This window comes from Mytilus galloprovincialis, chromosome 5 (assembly GCF_965363235.1).
Source record: "Mytilus galloprovincialis chromosome 5, xbMytGall1.hap1.1, whole genome shotgun sequence".
Classification (NCBI taxonomy): Eukaryota; Metazoa; Mollusca; class Bivalvia; order Mytilida; family Mytilidae; genus Mytilus; species Mytilus galloprovincialis.
This window is the reverse complement of record NC_134842.1, coordinates 13,467,912-13,490,875: the sequence shown is the minus strand read 5'-3', so window position 1 is coordinate 13,490,875 and position 22,964 is coordinate 13,467,912. Positions and strand designations below refer to the sequence as shown.

The window sequence follows — 22,964 nt, the reverse complement described above, 5'->3', positions numbered from 1 at the left end:
TATGTTGCTTAGTCTTGAGTTTTCTATGTTGTGTTTTGTGATCAGTTATTTGTTTGCTTGTCTGTGGTTTTTTTTTTGCCATGGCGTTATCAGTTTATTTTCTACTAATGTGTTTGAATGTCTTTTTGGTATCTTTCGCCTCTCTTTTTCATGATTTTTTAAAAATCTACTTGTATGTAGATCATATACCATGCAGGCTATCTACAACTTGTATGTATATCATATACCATGCAGGCTATCTACAACTTGTATGTAGATCATATACCATGCAAGCTATCTACAACTTGTATGGAGATCATATACCATGCAGGCTATATACAACTTGAATGGAGAACATATACCATGCAGGCTATCCACAACTTGTATGTAGATCATATACCATGCAGGCTATCTACAACTTGTATGTAGATCATATACCATGCAGGCTATCTACAACTTGTATGTAGATCATATACCATGCAGGCTATCTACAACTTGTATGTAGATCATATACCATGCAGGCTATCTACAACTTGTATGTAGATGATATACCATGCAGGCTATCTACAACTTGTATGGATATCATATACCATGCAGGCTATCTACAACTTGTATGTAGATCATATACCCTGCAGGCTATCTACAACTTGTATGTAGATCATATACCCTGCAGGCTATCTACAACTTGTATGTAGATCATATACCCTGCAGGCTATCTACAACTTGTATGTAGATCATATACCATGCAGGCTATCTACAACTTGTATGTAGATCATATACCCTGCAGGCTATCTACAACTTGTATGGAGATCATATACCATGCAGGCTATCTACAACTTGTATGGAGATCATATACCATGCAGGCTATCTACAACTTGTATGTAGATCATATACCATGCAGGCTATCTACAACTTGTATGTAGATCATATACCATGCAGGCTATCTACAACTTGTACGATACATTACTCATCGATTACTTCTAATGAATCAGTTGATCTGTCAGTTTCAGCTTAGACATTAGTTACTAGTAAATACAAATCCAAACAACGCAGACAAAGATTCATAAATGAGTGGATTGTCTGGATGATTGAGCACAGAAAACCAGGTACATTGTACTAGTTAACAACAGCTAAAATTCAATGAAAAGGGTTAAACTTGAAAAATGTCATGATTATGACCAGAAAAACGCATAATGTAATTTATCAACTGTATCGTTACTTCCAAATAATGATGGCGGTTGTAAATACTAAATACTCATTTGGTATAGAACGTAGCTTTCATCGAAAATAGTTACACATGCACTTGAATATATATAAGCTTGAGAATTCCAAATGAAGTTCTTGTTGGAAGAGTTCATAATTTAAATAGTTTTGCCCTGTTTTTTATAAAAAAAAATATTCTGTTCACTGTCAGCATCGATATCCAGATGTATGGTATTTGTTTTAAATGATTGCTTAGCCTCTTTCAATTTTTTCAATATTTTATAAAAAAAAATTTAAACGTCTGAAATGGGAATATAAAAAAAACCCACTTTATTGATGCATGGGAATGTCGGTCAATCTGTAGGGTGACACATATGTTAGAAAACACAGTATTTATCAATGAAACTCTTAATAACATGAAATCAACCTCCTTGTTTTTGTAAGCTTTTTATTGCTTTATACGTCGCTTTCGATGTAATTTTTTGTTGGCTACCGATGATCTTTTCGTTGTTTTTCTTTATGTTGCCATGGTATTGTCGATTTTTCTTTTACGTTTTATTTAAGATTTTTAGGTTGGTTTTTTATTTGTGCATTTTTGATCATTTTACTTAGCATCAGTTTCAGGAAACGTATTGTTTTGCTAAGAGTGGGTTTGCTATGAAATAAACTAATAATATATATCAGAATTGAAATTTTACTTGTACGCCAGACCCGCGTTTCGTCTACAAAAGACTCATTAGTGACGCTCGAATTAAAAATGTTAAAAAGGCCAAGGTCAAATAAGGTACGAAAGTGAGGATCATTAATGACCAAAAATTTCCTTAAAGTTTTGCCAAATACAGCTGAGGTAGAAAAAGCCTTAGTAAGTTAGTATTTAAATAATTTCTATATTTTTCATTAGGCAAACAAGGGCTTTTCCTTCTGAGACAATTATGGAGGTTACCTTTCTCTAAAGTCATGAATACTGGGGTTTCGCTCACAAAATGTGTTTTGTGCAAGTTGCCGTTCGTTCTTGTGTGATAGGCTGAACTGAAAATCATCGAAAGTGAGGCTTTAAATAATTCAAGTCAAGACATACTATTATGTGTATCATATAGTAATCATCGTCTATGTTCATAGCAAACAATCGATGACATATCAGAAGGACTCACGTCATATAGTTTTAAAAAATCTTTAAGAATTGTTGGAAGTGTTAACTTGTCGATAACAGGAAATACTGATGTATCTTCATTTACGGATCTGATATGTTTTCGAATTTGTGTTCGAGCAAGGTGCTTTAACCTTGGCGTCCTTCCAAAGTCGTTCACTATTTGAAAGTCCGTTCCACTTTTGAAGTAATCATTTTCATAGCGATTCATATCAGAGACGGTTAAATCGTACCCAGCAGCCAAAAATGTTGCCACAAATGTCTTGTCATCAATACAGTAATCATTTTGTCGAGAGAACATGCAGTGATCTCTTTGTTGACATAAAACATCTCCAAATTTGTACAAGTTCGGATCCACTCCATGTTGTAGTAACATTATTGCTGTAGTACAAATAAACCAGGGACCGGATATGTGTAAGGTCGTTGGACGATTTGCCTCATAAACTTTACCTCTTCTGTAATATATAAAGATAAAAGCTTTCATAAAGAGTCTTCATTTACGATTTGACTGAAATACATCATGTGCCAACGATTAGCTGTCTGACTTTTCTATAATAGTTATCATATATGACTTCAAAACGTTGAAGTCGATGTATGACATTAAACCAGTTACACGTAATTCTCATCCAAATTATATTCTAGTTATACAACCTGAAAGTCATTGAGTCAATTATTTGACCATATGATTTTTGCCCCAAGTTTAATGTTTTGCAAATATAAAACATGAATGTTGAGGACGAGAACAAATTAACAATAAATACCATAGACCTGTACGTCCTGTAATAGAGATCATCGAAGTTCATGGTTGAGATAATTGTAACTGTCACTACAAATTTATGGTAAATTGGATAGGAACAGAAATTTTGCCTTACAAAAGATCACATACAGCCCGAAAGAGTTGTTGGAACGGTTCTCAACATGCAGAGATCGTGTCATTTCATTTGCTAGTGGAATCGTATGTGAGATCCTCATTCTGACCGTAAGTTACAGCGTACTTGTGCATCCCGCACAGTCAAACGAATACCTTTTTCAACGAGGATTTAAATGTTTGTTGGAAAGTGACCACAAGCCCTTTCCCCCATTGTGTTTCTGATATACAATGTTAAATGATATACCACCAATAAGTATTGCTTTAAATTTAAATTCAAAATTGAATAGCTCTGTTCACTGACATATTTTCTCTGTGTATATTAGATAATTATATTTTCTATAAATTATTTCAAATGCATTGTCTATCATTATACATTTTCCCTTTTATTTGTATTGTAGTCCTGTCATGTAATGTTGTCATTTTAATGTTATATTTAACATTGCCATGAAAGCGGGAGGTTTGGCATGCCAAAGAAACAGGTTCAACCCACCATTTTTAATCTTAAGATATCCTGTGCCAGGTCGGGAGAATGGCCATTGTTATATTGTGGTTCGTTTCTATGTGTGTTGCATTTTGCTGTTGTATTTCTGTTGAGTCGTAGTTCTCCACTAATATTTGATGCCTTTCCCTCAGTTTTGGTTTGTGGCCCGGATTTGTTTTTTTCTCGTCGATTTATGAATTTTGAACAGCGGTATACTACTGTTGCCTTTATTTAGAAAATATTGATCTAGAACTTGCACACATAACACACAAGTATTAACGTCAACAATGTATTTTTATCATCATCTGAACAAAATAAATTTAAACCATGTTTTACTCTCACTGTTACTTAAGGTTATACCAAATACATGTACCTTGACTAAAAATAATTTGGCTCGTTAAATTTTCATTTTCATAAAATTTTGACAAAGTATTTACTTTGACCCGTCGACGAAAAATAAAAAAATAAAAAATATCAAACCACACACTTTATCGGGAAAACTTAATTGGATTTATCAGTTTGATAAATATAGATTCCACAACTGCAACAAGTGTATAACAATACTTCTCCACTCGAGACTGTTAAATTTTAATATTTAAAGCGCGAGTCTTGCCGAGCTTTTTAAATAATTAAAATTTCACTGTTGAGAGTGTAGAAATATCGTAATACACGAGTTACAGTGGTGGAATCACTTTCTCTAATGATTTTTATCCTTCCTTTTCAAAGATTTGAGGAAATTTGTGCCCATTTTCATGACGTCACAATAAGAAAATTCAGAAGAAAACGAGAAAGTTTAACGTCACAACTAAATTTCAACCAATTATTTGCCGAGAACAGATTTTTCACTAGTGAGGAGAAATATTTTTCTCACACCGGTCAGGAAATGTGAAAATAGCACAAACATTAGAGAAATATAGATTCCTACACTGCAACAAGTGTATTACGATATTTCTCCATTCGAGACAGTTAAATTTTATTATTTAAAGCGCGAGGCTTGCCGAGCTCTTTAAATAACTAAAATTTAACTGTCGAGAGTGGAGAAATATCGTAATACACGAGTTAAAGTGTAGGAATCTGTTTCTCTAATGATTTTTATCCTTCTTTTTCAAAGATTTTAAGAAACTTGTGTTCTTTAAATGCAACGTCATCAGACATTGTCTCCTTTTTTCATGACGTCACAATAGGAAGATTCAGAAGAAAACAAAACATTTAGACGTCATAATCAAATTTTGACTAATCATTTGCCGAGAAAAAACATTTTTCACTAGTCGGGAGAAATATAAAGATTTTTCACAAGTGAGGAGAAATATTTTTCTCACACCGGTCAGGAAATGTGAAAATAGCACAAAAATTAGAGAAACACTGATTTAGATCATTGAGAAACTTAATACTTCCCTAACAATAGCACGTGATTAAAACGTTCAGCTGATTTATACAGAGTTATCTCCCTGTAGTGTGATGTATCACCTTAAGCTAACAATAGAGTCAAGAGTATCGCTTTTACCTGAAATAATTTCAATCATTAGAGAACGTAATGAAACATGTAATTATAAGCAAGCAATTTATCTTGAGTCAGGCTAATCAAAAAGATCTAAGTTTTAATTCCAAGGTTCAAGGATTAAGATTCTTGGGGTTATTTTCTTGTATGTTTTGTTACAATCTAGACCAATTCACGGTCAACAGAACGGAAGGCGACCATCTCTGCTTTATGAGCGTTCTTACAATTTTTGATTTCATGACATATAACTAATAATAAAAACAAGAGAATCCAAAAATCAAAAGAGACCTTATAAATACTTATAAGGATTAAATAAAAACTCCTTCATTTTAACTGAAAAATCTAAAAGACACAAACAAAAAATTTATGATGCTGCGAAGCACTTCATACCTTTTTGAAAGTTGATTTTAATAATCTCTAATGATTTTATTTTGATAAAATTCAATAAAAATCTCGACAAGTATACATAGTAATTAAAACAAAACGTGTTTAAAAATGAAATCAAGCTTACCCTAAAAAGAGACATGGTCCCCAAGATGTAGTGTTAAGTTTAACGCCAGCATTTAAATACTGCTCTAGTACTTTTAAAAACATTTGAGGACCACCAGAATGTCTCGAAAATCCAAAATACTGAAGCCGATTTGGACCAATGATTGCACGTGCGTCAGGTGGTTTCTGTAAATTGATACACTGTGGAAGTCCCTGGAATCTATTTATATCAACTCCTGCAATATAATACACTTCATATGCTTAACAGGAATGTTGGAAAATTTGAAACGAGAAAATCAAATTAAAAATATAGAAAATATAGCTGTTTTGTTGTAGTTGTATACAGTGATAACTTTGCAAAGAATTATGGATCGATATAGAGGTAGACAAAATTTAAAGAGAGGAATCAGGTACCATAGGGACATTCAAACTCATGTGTCGAAAATACACCAACAGACAACATACAACAGTACACAATACACAACATACGCTTATTTTGATGCCACAATCAATTCTGTTCCCAAGGATACGAGGTCGTAAAACCGAAATATCAACTAAGAAATATTATTTAGATAAATATGTTTTTCTGGTTGATTATAGGGATAGAATGATCTATCGAAATGTGAGCTAACATTATTTGACAGTTATTTAAGGAATAACAGTACTGTAGTCAATTTAACGGTCGCAAATGCAGTTTCACTGGCAACACGTAGCAGAGATAGTAAAACGGAATGTTGCGACCGTCAAATCAAGATTAACGGTGGCACCTCTTCAACTACAGTACTGTTATTTAGATTATAATGCCTTACAAAAAGAATTCACTCTATTTCGAACTTGTGTGTGTCATTGTTTGTTTTCCATTTTGTATCACAAACCTAAACAAATTATTTGGGTATCTTATACTATTTATAATGATTTTGACCTTATTTTTATTTTACATAATTTCCAAAAACCACAGTAGATACAGGTGAGCGACACAGGCTATTGGATGGAGAGTTGTCTCATTGGCACTCATACCACATCTTCCTATATATACTAACAACTACTTTGCTGGTCTTGTCTAGTTTTAAGTGGCACACAACCTGTATTATGAAACCATAAGTCTAATTCCAGTAATGCGGCGCCATCTTGTGCAAGACAATTAATAGCAATGAACACTTGAAAAAACACAATATATTCAAATGAGTGAAACAAGAATGCTTTCTTTTTCTCTCAATTATGATGAAATTGATAAGATCACTAATGATTAATTTTCGATGACTATTTATTTGCCAGCATTTCAAGTCAGTCTTTTTATAATAAACATATTTATAAAGTGTATTTTGTTAATTCATCATTTTCTCTCAATTTTAAGGGCAAGTTAAGTTCTTTAGAAAATATTCTAAGGAATACTAATACATATTACAATAGTTGCGTGGGCTTAATGATCAATATATTATCTTAATCAAACAATTAAAACAACCATGAATATCTGTTTTAATTTTTAAAAAAAACTGTCCATTGCAATTGAAAATGTAAGAACTACCATTAGAATAACAGATACTTTCCAAAAACTTATGTAATGATTTACTTTAGTGACGAAAAACGAGTAACCAACGTAATGTCTACTGTACCAAAAAGTAAAATCACAAAAATACCGAACTCCCAGAAAAACTTCAAAACGGAAAGTCCCTAATCAAATGGCAATATCAGATGCTTAAACACATCAAACCAATGGATTACAACTTCCATATTCCTGACATGGTATATAAATATTCTGAAGAAGAAAATGGTGGATTACAAAAGATAGAATCAAAGTAGATACAAATGGAATATCTAAATGCATAAGCCGATAACAAACTGACTACCCCAACCTCTGCAATATACTACGTACCTGCATCTGTAAGAAGTTTCACAATTTCCACGCTACTGTTATTTGCAGCATAGAATATGGGTGGCACACTGTTTTCGTAATTTGTATGCTGATCTCCTCTGGCAACTAAATTAACATCTGCACCTTTCTTTATCAATTCCTTAACAAGTTTCACATCATTATTCCTGTAATATAAGTTCAATAAGATGTTAACTATATTTGCGAATGATTCATGATATTATCAAGGTGAAAAAATTACGTCTTTATTCCCTTTGGTCTGTATTTTCTGATATCCCCTTTGGTTTTAATACAAATAAAGACGATAAAAATATCCCGGCTGTATAATTTGTTGATTTTCAAAAAAATGTGCAGAATTTATCTTTGTTTCAAATAAAGTAAAACTTGGCATGAGTAAAGTTTTATCCTGTCCAGTATTACAAACAAACTTTCATCACAAATTTCATGGCATATAAGAAAAAAACAACCATCACTGTTAGTTAATCAATCCAATTTTCACCACTTTACCTATGTACAAGCTTTACAATGTAGTATTAACCATGTTACCTGAAGTTTCCAAAAAATATTCTATAGGAACACCAAAATAAAAAAAGAAGGGTGCTTTGAAAGAACCAAGATAGATATTTGTTTATGACCTTGATTTTTTTTACTAAAATAAAATGTAGGATTAATATCCTACAACTGTCTTATTCAAGGGAATATTTTCCTTTTTATCCCTATCGTGTTTTTAGTAGCTCATCTGGCCTGAAAGCCATATGAGGTTTTCTCATCCCTTAGCGTCCATCGTCGTCGTCGTCCGTCGTCCTTTGAAACCACTAGGCCAAATTTAAACAAAATTGGTCCCAGTCATCATTGGGGTATCGAATTTAAAAAAAAAAGTGTCCGACGACCCCGCTTGCCAACCAACATGGCCGCAATGACTTAAAATTGAACATAGCAGGTAAATGCAGTTTTTGGCTTATATCTCTGAAGCTAAAGCATACAGAGTAAAACGGTTCACCAGGTTTAGATCTATCTGCCCTGAAGACGAACCAGACAACCCATTGTTGGGTTGCTGTCCCTGAATAGGTAATTTTAAGGAAATTTTGCAGTGTTTGGTTAATATCTTCAATATTATTATAGATAGAGATAAACTGTTAACAGCAGTACTGTTCAGCAAAGTACAATGTACGAATAAGTCATAATGGCCAAAATGGTAAATTGACCGCGTAAGGAGTTATTACCCTTTATATTCGATTTTCAACAATGTTTTTAACAATTTTTGTAATCTTTTACAAAAATCGTCTCCCCTTAATTTACTGGGCCAAATAGAATTTAACTTTGGCACAATTATTAGAAGAGTATCTTGTTGAAAAGTCTATCCAATGACCCTGACAGCCATTATGGCTGAAAATAGAAGTCTATGGGAAACGTATGGAAAAATTGTTAAAAAACAATTTCAAATGGTCACAACTTGAACACTAATCTAAATAATGATAAGGGGTCTTTAGTAACTATTGTTAGACTACACTGGGATGACATGCTTTAACTACGAGGCTAAATTAAACACAACTTGGTCTCAATCACTATTGGGGGTATCTTATACTATTTATAATGATTTTAACCTTATTTTACATGATTTCCAAAACCACAGTAGATACAGGTAAGCGACACAGGCTCTTGAGAGCCTCTAATTTTATTTTCTTACGCTTTACACTACTATTGCACATGCTCAATTGAAAGATGAAATACACTGTCTCATTATAGAGACCTTCATCTGCATAAGTGGATATCATGGATTCACCTTTCTTGTTTGTCATGCAAAATATTTTTTTTTGAAGAGACGTACTGTTTCAAAAAAAAAAATACACGGAAGGTAGAGTTTGGATGGCTCTTTCGGCAGATGTTGATATCTCTATGGTACAAATTGTAAATCCCAACATGAAGAACTATCTATGTACACAAATGAGGCATAAAAATGACAAAAAATAAATCTTGCAAAATTTTACTGATAGATAAATTGATGATGGCCTGTCACTCAATAACCTACATTTCAGGGAGTGCTTGCATATCATATACCAAGTAAGTGAGTTTGAAATTAAGAATATTACTGAAACTTAAAAGTCTGCTTCATTTCTATTTCGTTTCGCCGTTGGTGATAACAGGTGAAACTGAACCTGATAAAACTCCACTCCATCGGCAGGACAAGCACTTTGGATATGTTCCTAATGTTGTATCTACCATCCCCTTCCCTTTTAATGAATGTGACCTACCGAATAAGACTTTAACGGCTTTGTAATAACATGAACAACACAACAGGTGCAATTTGTGTTTTATCATTTGATTTTGCCATTTGATTAGGGACTTTTTGTTTTGAATTTTCCTCGGAGTTCAGTATTTTTGTGATATTACTTTTTTCCATTAAACCAGACGTAACAAATGCTCGACTATATGAACCAACGGAAGTTATAGGTTGTACTTTGTAAATACAGCTGTTTCACAAACCACGTCTCTTTCGGGGAGATATATAAATTCGAAGATATTTCGTTCCGTTCACGAACTGGTTCTCAGATATGATCTTTATGTTGCATCTCGTAGAGACATTACTTGGTAATGTTACCAGATATTATATACATGCATAGCGGTCAAATTTAAACAAATAGTAATGCATACAAACTTTCCATTCTAGAAATAACTTTTTTCAAAACTTCATAGTAAAAATGGAACAGTTTTAGTTATAAAAGGAGTTCCTATTGGAAATTGCGTTGTCGATATTTACAAAAATGCAACGTATATCCAATTATTACTTACAAACAAGCAATTGTCAATGCTGTTAGTTCTGTATGTCTTGTCCATCGATCAACTGTATCACTATGACGACGTTTCGTTTCTATCTTTTCACGCATAATAATTGTCTGATCTACATTATCGCTGTTTGCTGTAAACACAAAAGAATAAATTATCAACCCTTCTTAAAGTATCAACTGTAATACATTTTGGGAAACCTGCTCATGAAACAATACAATATCAAATAATCTTCGTTATGACTCCTATAATTTATAATGTTAATTATTTCAAACTTTTCTGTCTTTCTCTATTATTGTTGTATATCTTATTTGTTTTATCGGTTAATATATTATACAGCTTGTTCTTGTATTGTACTGTACGATTTTCCAAGGTAAATGGAAGGTTCGGCGCCCACAACTCTGTTAATCAAACCCCGCTACGTTCTAAATGTACATTGCCAAAGTAACGAGCCTGCAATTGTAGTTTGTTGCAATATATCATTTTGATTCTTCGTTTATTTTTGTGTACACATATATATCGTTAGTTTTTTACTTTTCTAAATTGAATTCTTTTTCATTTGTAATGTCGATGCCTTTATAATGTTATATACGGTATAGATTTTGCTCAGTGTTGAAGATTGTAAGATGGCCTTGAATTTAATAACTGCTACGTCATTTTTTTCTTTTCTGGAGAGATGCCTCATCTCTTATATTTTAGTTCTGAGTGCTAATTGAATTTCTTGAACTTTTCCCTTTTTACTTATTTGATTCGATCGTCAATAACAAGTTTGTGGTGAACGAAACGTGCGTCTACCTTACGAAATGTTATTCTTGATATCTATGATGAGTGTATTTACAATCATACTACATTACCTTTTTCATATTTAAGAGAGAGAAAAAAAATGGTCTGCATAGGATTTGTTTTAAAAGTGCAAAGGTCTTTCGTACATCCTTGTCTTAAAATCTGTCATCATATTTCTCAGAAAACATAAACGAACCTCTTTATATTTGAAGTATTCTCTGTTCATGAGTACTTAAGACCTTAGTGCCATTAGTATCGCATAGCCCTACTTGTACAAAAGTACGTGAAAGAATGAAATTTCACAACATTCATGGGATTCAGACCAGGTGTTTCCACCAGGTATGCATCTGAAATGCCCTAATGATTCAATAATAATATACAGTTATAAGCCTGGCAGAGTTAGGCATTCCTTTGAGGGACATGAAACACCGATAACAAGGTGGGTTTGTACGTTAAAAACTCAGAATTAGAAAACCTTTGTTGATAAGTTCATTTCACTTCCTTGGAAATATAATTGAGATTGCAATTACTTTTTGAATTTGATAGATGTAATAGAAATATATGCACATGATGCATATCATTTTTGTATATCATGTAGTTATAACAGAAAGTTATGAAGAAATAACCAACACACATCTGATTTTGTATCTTACAAATTTGCCAAGCTGTATTTAAAGCTGTATCTTTAGAACATGTTACTCCATCGGAGTTTGACCAAAGTTGTCCCATATTTTTTTCCTGAAAAAGAAAAATTAACGACAATGTTCAATGCTGCAGTAAAGAAAGAAAAACAACCGTTTTGTATTTAAAGTACTAAAGTCATAAATACAGTACTAGCATAGCACTGTTGCACTTCAACAAAATTCAAAGCCAAAACGAGAAGTTATCAATTTTTCAATCTACGCGGTTAACATATTGAGTAAAGGAGGAATTCATCGCTCATCTAAGGTCAAAATAATCTTCTGTTATACACGGTCTTTGCATAGGAGAAGTAAAATTAACAAAATTGTATTGCTCCAGTCTTTCAACAACAGTTAACGTAAAAGCAGTGCTTGTATTTATGACTTTAGGAGCCTGTAATTCAGTGGTTGTCGTTTGTTTATGTGTTACATATTTGTTTTTCGTTCATTTTTTTATATAAATAAAGGCTGTTAGTGTTCTCGTTTGAATTGTTTTACATTGTCTTATCGGGCCTTTTATAGCTGACTATGCGGTATGGGCTTTGTTCATTGTTAAAGGCTGTACGGTGATCCATAGTTGTTAATGTCTGTGTCATTTTGGTATCTTGTGGACAGTTGTCTCATTGGCAATCATACCACATTTTCTTTTTTATATCTTCAGTCGCGAGTTTACACAATTTTATCTGCTAGATCCCGATCATTATTTTATCTGAGATTCTTTTTTTTTCTTTCCTTTTCTACAAACAATCATATATATATATATATATAGCATGAAATATATAAAAAAAGAAGATGTGGTATGATTGCCAATGAGACAACTCTCAACAAGAGACCATAATGACACAGAAATTAACAACTATATTGTGAAAATTTAGTTATATGTTCAAAAATTTGTAGTATCTATAATTTTTGTTCTGTGTGCTGTATGTTAGAGCCTCAAGGTAGATAAGTGATTTTATATTGATTCACCCTCTTTAAATAAAAGTTATTATTATTATTATTGTCACGTTCACCATCAGGGGTTGGCTTTATGAGAAGAGAAAAAAAAGGGGGGCGTAATTCATGAAAAAGGAATGAAATCTGACGAGCTCGAAAATAGCAAGGCTTACAGTTTTGGGGAATATTTATGCCAAAATGGTATATTTTCTAATAGAAAAGGTACAATCTCTAAACTCCCCTTTCCCGATCAAATCCGCTACTGATCACTATATCATGTATATGTGTCACATTATTATTGTTGAAAATTAAGCCATTTTTTTCTCCAATTGATTTTTTTTCATATTTTTCATGTCAGTGCCTTTAATATCCGAGTGGGCCAAACCGTTACCTATAATTGCTGAATGCACTTCATTTAAGGTTCATGTGGACCCTATGGCTAAAATGGCCGTATTTTCACCTCAAGATTTACTCTGAGTACAGGCAAACCTATGCATCTGGAAAAGTTTTAAGGCATAGCATGCCCTAGATAAATACAATTCAAATACATTGTATGATTTAGAAAATTCATAACTTAACTGGATTTTGCTGAAAACTTTTTTTCGTCCCTGCAGAAGATGATAAAATTAACAAACAGTTGAGTTTACCTTGATATGGTCCACTCAGGTACACAGTTTAAATAACCAATTCTTGTCAGGTATCCATTGTCCATCTCATGTCCAAGTCAAGCAATACAGCTCACTTCAATTATTACCTGTGGGGAAGTTCTCAAACCTGTTTCTCAACTTAGTTTATTTTGGCACCTTCTGGAGGAATGAAAAAAGTGCACGGCAAAATCCTGGTAAGTTTTTATTTTTCTAAAACTTAAAACATATTTGAAATTTATTTATCTAGGGCATGCTATGCCTGAAATTTTTTACAGATGCGCAGGTTTGTCTGTACTCAGAGTAAATTTTGAGCTGAAAATACGGCCATTTTAGCCATAGGGTCCACATGAACCTTAAACTCTGGTGGATATTTGTCCATTTGTCAATCATACCAAATCTCCATATTTTTATATGGTCAACTAAAAAACAATGACGAGTATAGGAAGCTGTCAAACCATTTTTTTCGGGAAAAAGTAACTGTAATATGTTAGGAATATGAGTTGTTTTTACAGTACTTCAATCAGCTTTGACAGTTAGAATTGACTTTCCCCCTTTTTTTATTTTACCTTGGAGTTCGTTGTTTTGTTTAATTATTTCCAACGTCCGCTTACCTAAATAATGAGTTATCGTGCAGAAAGCAAGTGCTTGCTGTGCAATTTATGAATACATACCTTTCCGTCACATGATAAACAAAATGATGATGAATGATATTGAACACATGTAATAATAAACACAAGATGTGTATTTCATGTCTATTTATAGATGAAACAGGTATGTATTAACAGTCACAATGGCGGGAACACTTGAATTAGAATTCTGTGCAAATACATCTTGGGGAGTTCTTTGTAGTTTGTCTTCCACACCATATTCAAGGCGCACAGTCACTTGTCTCTGATAAAATTACCTTATACCTTCATATATATATTAAAAGTATATATGTATTTGTTTTAGAGACAAATACCTCTACTAAGTCATTTTGTTTGTCGAATTTTTGAAATCTCTTGATTTACAAGGTTTATATTCTTTGTATACAAATGATAAAATCGTCTTACCAGACTATAACCGTATGCATTATAAACACAAATTGGTCAACTGTGAGAACATAACAGATATAATTAGTTATCAGGATTATAATTTAATAAGCCAGACGCGCGTTTCGTCTACATAAGACTCATCAGTGACGCTCAGATCAAAAAAGTTATAAAGCCGAATAAGTATAAAGTTGAAGAGCATTGAGGACCCAAAATTCCAAAAAGTTGTGCCAACTATGGCTAGGTTAATCTATTGCTGGGATAAGAAAATCCTTAGTTTTTCAAAAAATTCAAAGTTTTGTAAACTGGAAATTTATAAAAATGGCCACATAATTGATATTCATTTAAAAAATTTAAAATCAGAAACTAATAATGAAATAAACTACTTTATAAAGATTTATAAATATAAATTAGATACAATCGACTAGAGTAGCAGTTTTCTGTATTTCAAATTAGATCTTCACTAGAAGCCAATGTTAATCTACTGTTTCATGATTTTTTTTATCAGGAAATGTGTACAAAAATTAACATAAGTGATCATGGTCTTGAACTAAAAAATGATAGTTACATTAAAATTCAATGAGAACAGAGACTGTGTAAAACCTGTAAATCTTCAGAAGAAAAAAATTCAGACAAAATTTATTTGATGATGTACAATTAGATGATGAACATTTCAATCATTTCCCTGATGAGCAAATTTATCTTACATACTAAACCCTGCTTCATTTCAACATGTAAGAATTATTGACTTTTTTTTATTTTACATGATCGAACATGGCTATTAAAAAATGTAATATGGAAAATTTATCACTTTTTTTTGGTATTCAGTTTTGTTCCTATTTTGTTTGTTTTTGGTTGTTTAAATTAGCAATGCCACAAAAATACTGTAAAGGTATAATGACAATAACAACGATTTTACTTTTAGAATTTGAAAAAAAAACAGCATCTCGTGTTTTAAAAATTGAAAGAATGCTTATTTGTTTAGAGGTTTAATCATTGATAGTATAATTAGTTTGTAGTTGTTGACTCATATTATTTGATAACAGTGCTTTAGGTTTTCTATCAAATATTATTTTGAAGTTTGAAACACGAATTAAGTGGCTGTTTTAATTTCGTTTGTGCATGACATTCCACGAACATTAAATGTACTTTTAGCCTTGCAAGATATTTTTTTTTTTTTTAAAACTTAATTCACCTGTACAAAATAAACTAATCATAGATACCAGGACTAAAATTTGTATATACGCCAGACGCGCGTTTCGTCTACAAAAGACTCATCAGTGACGCTCGAATCCAAAAAAGTTTAAAAGGCCAAATAAAGTACGAAGTTGTAGAGCATTACATCCATCCTTGAATAGGAAGTGAACTATCGGTATGTAAATATTATTCCGCATTTTATATGACGACGACCGTGAGACGGTACTATGTAGTAACCTTACAAGTCGTTACTATTAATGACGTCAATTATATCTAGTTAACTGTAAGAGATGCGATGAAAACGCTAACAGAAACAATATTTAATTGTTGTTTTGTGTTTTTTACTTTAATTATTTATTGTTTTTCCTGATCAAAGGAATGCAGAATCAACCCTTTAGTTCTTTGACTACAGTTATTCTGTGGCAGAAACCTATTACATGTATGTGTCAAATATTTAATTACAATCCAAATTCAAACCTGTATCAAGCGTGAATATTGTGTCCATTTTGGCCCCAACTTTTTATGGTTGGACATCTGCGGTTGTATCCAGCTGCGCTCAGCGAGGCAATTTATTCAATTTGAAAAGGGGAATTTCTATAGAACAGTAAACGTAAGGCCACCAAATTCAAATTAGGTCTGTGTTTTGTGGTAATAAGCATTGTGTATAAGTTTCAAAATATTAGGTTAAGGCAAACTATTAAAGTAAAAGAACAGAAACGAAAAAATCAGCATTTTTTCCATTTGTAAAGGGCCATAACTCTAGAATGTTAAAAGTGACACTACCCAAATTTAAACTCTAGAATGTTAAAAGTGACACTACCCAAATTTAAACTCTAGAATGTTAAAAGTGACACTACCCAAATTTAAACTCTAGAATGGTAAAAGTGACACTACCCAAATTTAAACTCTAGAATGGTAAAAGTGACACTACCCAAATTTAAACTCTAGAATGGTAAAAGTGACACTACTCAAATTAAACTTGATCAGTGTTTTGTGGTAATTAGCAATGTGTATAAGTTTCATAACTCATTTCTCACAAAAAAAACAGGACGGGCGATATTTGATTTTTTTCATTAAATTATCGGGTACTCCTCCCAAAACTAAATGATACTAAAAGAAAAAATTCCAGGTATCATGCAAACTTTACCTTAAACAAAATTGGATATAATTTTATTGACTTACATGAAAGAAATTTTTCAGAGACAGAAAAAGAATGAGATTTGCGTAATGTATATGCTTCAATGTTGTAGACTTCAAGCTGTCCCTTTGTTTATTGCTTTGGTATCTTGGTTTGACATAGACGTTTAACCACGCCACTTTTTTATTTATAATTCAATGCTTAAATAAACTCATCATAGATACCAGGATTGAAATTTTGTATTTGCGCCAGACGCGCGTTTTGTCAACAAAAGACCCATCAATGACGCTAGAATAAAACAAAAGTTAAAAAGGCCAAAAAAATTACGAAGTTGAAAAGCATTTCTAATCCTGAGGCAGAAATGCATTAGGTTTTTCAAATATGTAAAGTTTTGTAAACAGTTAATTCATAATTATCACCATATCAATGATAATTCATGTCAACACAGAAATGCTGACTAAATGGTGATAACCGCGGGAAATAAAAACTCCACCAGCAGTGTCATCGACCACTTAAAAGATCCTATCTTGTAGTTTTGTCAATGGCAAAGGAACAAATGTTGAATAAAGTATCTATCGACTAAACCTCCGGATATGAAAAGAATGAAGTATCGTTGGTGTTTTAGAAGGTATCATAATGTCTATTCTAATTTAGAAAAGATAGGACACATGTCCATAGGAAAACCGAGGACGCGGGTCAATAGAAAAATGATTTTTCTGCTGATAAAGTTGACACATATATAGTTTGTTAGGCCGGAACCATACTGATTAAAAGTTATTTCTAACCCACATTCGTATATTCTTAAAAGAAACTATCTGTTAAAATAGGTTATTGTAATACAAATACATAATGTTCAGTTTTATGTTTTATCGAGACATTTGTATTAGGAACTAATTATAACACTGAAAAAAAGAATGTTAATCTTAACTGCATATTTATAAAAGAAAAGAAAGATAATCATGTACAGACAAAATCTATATCATTCCCAGTTTCCAATTTTCATAGTGTATCACAAAGCCCTACGCATATCACAATTTCTCAAAATATTGCTTTTTTCAACAACAAAGTTTTCGACATTTGACAATTTATCAACCAATTATAGGCCCTCTTCAGGCAAGATACATGCAATTCATAAAAAAAGTAATTGAAAATGATAATTATTATGAACCATGTGATAATTAAAGATTTCAATGAAAACACATAACCATGAACAACATAAATTATTATCAGTCTTAAGTGTGTGATGTTTTAAGGTCGATTTAATAAAAGATATTAAATATATAACGAAAAAATAAAACAAAGAACATAGATAGTTGACAACATGAACAGTACATATCAGAGATGAACTAATCACGACACTGGAGAGGTAATCAAGGAGTGATAATTTAGAACCAGCTTCAAATGCATGCTTATTTTACAAAAATAGTGGTTTTCCTCATGTCTTATGCACATCAGTATGGGCTAAATCACTCTGCAAGATTTACAACAGAACGATGCTCTAGACCTCAATAATGGAAAATTATAAAGTTTAAGAGAAAATATATTATCTGAGTTCTAGTTACGAATATAGAAATGAAATACTTCCATATATGTGTTTGTGTCAATCCCATCAAAACGGTTGTTTTCTTAATGAATATGCATAGTTCGTTCTTCTAATAATTTCTCATCTTCATTATTCATTTACCATATCAGGTTATATGTGGGGTTTGATTCTTTAAATTGTTTTCAAAATTAGTTGTCATTGATATCATATATTTTCGTTGTTCTGATAGACAATTGAAAAGGGAATATTTTGTCTTCTATCTAATTACTGCAAATTCTATTGTGTCGAGGAGTGTTATTACATCTACCTCCCCTATAAGTAAGTGGTTAGGAGAAATCTTGTTCAACGTTAACTTTCATCAAGTGTTTTAAACAAACCAATATTATATTGTTTGCAACCAAAACTACATTGAAAAGTAACATATGTACAATGTTTTCCTTATGAATAGTTGTTGAAATATTTTCTAATCTTACATATTATATCTATGCTCACACCATGACGTGCTAGTAACAAATGGCAAATATCACTGCGACCATGCATTGACGTATCATATTGAGGGATAACACTCTGCACGCAGATTTCTCTCGGCCACAGCAGGGATATACTAGTCATTACTAAACTCTCACGCTTGTTTATAAATAACATTTCTGATGTAAAGAATGATATTTATGAAAATCTATATACTTCCAAGAAAAGATTTAATGAAATAAAAATCTATTTACACATTTTTTAAGGGTAAATTGGGAAAAATAAATTGCAGTGTATACTCGATGTCAATAATTATGGACATTTTGGAACATTGATTTAACAAAAATGAACGCACTTGTCGATCGGTGGTTTATACGTCTAGATGGAAAGTTACGGAACTATAGATAGTCGCAATTCAAAATATATACATGTATATATTGAAGATAAAAGAGAAACATCCAGAACCGATCTGATATATATATACAGGTTTTCTGTTGTCAATTTGTTTGCCCCTGTCATACTGAGAATGCTAGATGAAAGTTGATGATTGAAATAAGTTCCACGGTTTATTTTACTTATACAATTTCTTAACTTATTAAGATTTAATCTTATGAAATTAGTACTCTATTTTTCTCCCCTGTAATAGTATTTAATTATTGCATTTATAATGTTTATAATATATTGTTAGTTTTCCAAATCCGTTAACATATGCCAGTAAGTACTTCCTTTGGAACTTCAAGAATACTTTGTTCTTTATTCTGTAATTCTGTAAAGGATCCAGATTTGTGTGAGATTTTAATTTTGCCATTTGTTATTGTATTAAATGATAGGTTTTATTTTATGATCAAATACATGAATGCTACTTTTGACTAAAGGATGGAAACATATTGACCACTTAAAATATTCTTTTAAAGCCTTTATTCTTATCCTTTCCCAATGAAAAGGATCCAGATGTACAAAAATAACTACTATTTATCGTATTAATATAGTAGTACTAGAAGTAAATTCACTAGAAACATTCGGCTATTGGCTATTGAACACAATGATTTTTTAACAAATGCAACAAGGTAACTTAGATAAGGGCAGTGATATTGGATAGTTTTTTTTGTTACAGTTGTATACGTTTAAAACAGCAAGGAGTAATTCTTTATAAAAAAAGTAAAATCACAAAAATACTGAACTCCGAGGAAAATACAAAACAGAAAAAACCTAATCAAATGGCAAAATCAAAATCTCAAAAACATCAAACGAATGAATAGCAACTGTCATATTCCTGACTTGGTACAGATTCTTTTTTATGAAGAAAATGGTGGATTAAACCTGGTTTTATAGGTAGCTAAACCTTTGAAAAAAATCAACGAAAAAATTGATTAATCCAGTTCAGATTTGTTCATACTCTTTGTAGCAAACACTACAGGGCTTAGAATATGACTAATTTTTATATGTTTTTACTGTTACCATGTCGGTCAACATGTTAAAATTTCCCGGAATCAAAAAGCAAAGTCGCCACCCGTAAATTGTGATCGAATTTTCTTTGGAACTTGAAGCATACTGGCATCCACCTAGAGAAATCGATACGATTGGTTAGAAAAAAATTAACATTTGAGATGACGATCTCAAATGACGTGACCAATCACCCTCTCATTAGATGCTCTAACATTTGACAGCAAAAGTTATACATCTTCAGGAAACATAGCAGTATTTGAATGTCGGTTATGCAGCACATCCAATTTACTTATATGCTTCTATAGGAGGAAGTAAGTTTACTTTCTTTAACTCCATTGATTATGCGTTAGGCCTCGTATCTGGCTGGAATTGTTGGCAATGCCAATGTGAAACTCCAACAAAGCATTCCAAGTCGAAATTATGTTTCTGAGATAAATGAATTTGATATTGTTGTTTAATCAAGGTATAAAATAATAAAATAGGTCGATTCTTTTTCATTTAGCGTAAAAAAATACAGTTATAAAATTCAAATCCAAACGTACTCTATTAAATGCAAATCATTCGAATTCGTAGTGTCAAACTTCTACAAAAAATCTTCAAAAACGGATGAATTTTGTCGATCTTTTTTTGAACTCGTAAAACCAAGGTGGAACAACAATGTATATTATAAAAGAAAGCATATAACCTAAAAACTTGTCAATTTCAATTTTTCTGTTGAGTTGTTTCAATGGTTTTTAACGTATAGAGGGCGTGGTATTCTTTTTTCTAGAGGCATCGGATTAAACATCCCCATTCTGACTTGAAGTGACGGCGTATTTGTAAAATTGAGAATGGAAATGGGGAATATGTCAAAGAGACAACAACCCGACCAAAGAGCAGACAACAGCCGAAGGCCACCAATGGGTCTTCAACGCAGCGAGAAAATTCCGCACCCGGAGGTGGTCCTCAGCTGGCCCCTAAATAAAATTATGTACTAGTTCAGTGAAAATGGAAGTCACACTAAACTCCAAAACATATAAATGAACTAAAAACATACAAGACTAACAAAGGCCAGAGGCTCCTGACTTGGGACAGGCGCAAAAATGCGGCGGGGTTAAACATGTTTTGTGAGATCTCAACCCTCCCCCTCTACCTCTAGCCAATGTAGAATAAAGAAACATATAGCAATACGCACAGTAAAACTCAGTTTTAAAAAAGTCAGAGTCCGATGTCAGAAAAGGTAACAAAAGAAACTAAGCAAAATGACAATGATACATAAATTAACAAAGGACTAATAGCAGTTACTGACATACCAACTCCAGACCATAATTAAACTGATTGAAAGATTATGTCTTCATCATACGAAAATCAAGTACAATCCATCCCGTTAGGGGTTTAGTATCATACCATCATGAAATGTATATGAGAAGAACATTACCCGTATCATGCCAACAACTGGTTTTATAATAATAGTGTTTATTTCCGATGCAAAGACCCTATGAGTGAATCAATATTAATACCAAAATATGCAATCCTTAGTAACCTGACAACAGTATCGTAACCATATCATTTCCGAATAAGTCTGTTTAAAGGTTTGGATAGCTTTTGAGGTGAATGCCGACACTTTTGTGCTTTGTAAAGAATATTACCATAAAATATTGGATGTGAAATACCTGAACGTATAAGATGTCTGCATGTTGATTTAGGTTTACGAATGATGTCCTTATACCAATGATAAATTTAAGTAAATGTTTTGACTAGTTTGTGATATCGAAAACCCTGGTGTAATTATTTTTATACGACCGCAAAAATTTAAATTTTTGGTCGTATATTGCTATCACGTTGGCGTCGTCGTCCTGCGTCGTCTTGCGTCTTGCGTCGTCGTCGTCGTCCGTATACTTTTAGTTTTCGCACTCTAACTTTAGTAAAAATTAATAGAAATCAATGAAATTTTAACACAAGGTTTATGACCACAAAAAAAAAGGTTGGGATTGATTTTGGGAGTTTTAGTCCTAACATTTTAGGAATTAGGGGCCAAAAAGGGCCCAAATAAGCATTTTCTTGGTTTTCGCACTATAACTTTAGTTTAAGTGAATAGAAATCTATGAAATTTAAACACAAGGTTTATGACCACAAAAGGAAGGTTGGGATTGATTTTTGGAGTTGAGGTCACAACAGTTTATGAATTAGGAGCCAAAAAGGGGCCCAAATAAGCATTATTTTTTGTTTTTGCACCATAACTTTAGTATAAGTAAATAGAAATCTATGAAATTTAAACACAAGGTTTATGACCATAAAAGGAAGGTTGGGTTTGATTTTGGAAGTTTTGGTCCCAACAGTTTAGGAATAAAGGGCCCAAAGGGTCCAAAATTGAACTTTGTGTGATTTCATAAAAAATTGAATAATTTGGGTTCTTTGATATGCCGAATCTAACTATGTAATACTATGTAGATTCTTAATTTTTGGTCCCGTTTTCAAATTGGTCTACATTAAGGTCCAAAGGGTCCAAAATTAAACTTAGTTTGATTTTAACAAAAATTGAATCCTTGGGGTTCTTTGATATGCTGAATTTAAAAATGTACTTAGATTTTTAATTATTGGTCTAGTTTTCAAGTTGGTCCAAATGGGGGTCCAAAATTAAACTTTGTTTGATTTCATCAAAAATTGAATAAATGGGTTCTTTGATATGCCAAATCTAACTGTGTATGTAGATTCTTAATTTTTGGTCCAGTTTTCAAATTGGTCTACATTATGTTCCAAAGGGTCCAAAATTAAACTAAGTTTGATATTAACA

At 32.3% G+C, this 22,964-nt stretch overlaps 1 protein-coding gene across 2 annotated transcripts in view; it reads right to left on the bottom strand.

Annotated features, from left to right (window-relative positions):
• Nucleotides 1-2,262: 2,262 nt before the first annotated feature.
• The window catches only part of LOC143075192 (uncharacterized), an 80,242-nt gene continuing 59,540 nt past the window's right edge, over nucleotides 2,263-22,964 (bottom strand). Inside the window, exons 1-6 of one of the 2 annotated variants that reach the window (XM_076250536.1) lie at nucleotides 14,040-14,123; nucleotides 11,759-11,843; nucleotides 10,329-10,455; nucleotides 7,542-7,705; nucleotides 5,691-5,904; nucleotides 2,263-2,784 (exon numbers count right to left, since the gene is read on the bottom strand). In XM_076250536.1, coding sequence (XP_076106651.1) covers nucleotides 2,283-2,784; nucleotides 5,691-5,904; nucleotides 7,542-7,705; nucleotides 10,329-10,455; nucleotides 11,759-11,834 — 1,083 coding nt within the window. In that variant the 5' untranslated portion in view covers nucleotides 11,835-11,843; nucleotides 14,040-14,123 and the 3' untranslated portion in view covers nucleotides 2,263-2,282. Of the gene's footprint in view, nucleotides 2,785-5,690; nucleotides 5,905-7,541; nucleotides 7,706-10,328; nucleotides 10,456-11,758; nucleotides 11,844-14,039; nucleotides 14,124-22,964 lie in introns of those variants that run through there. The other variant, XM_076250534.1, reaches the window with a different exon arrangement.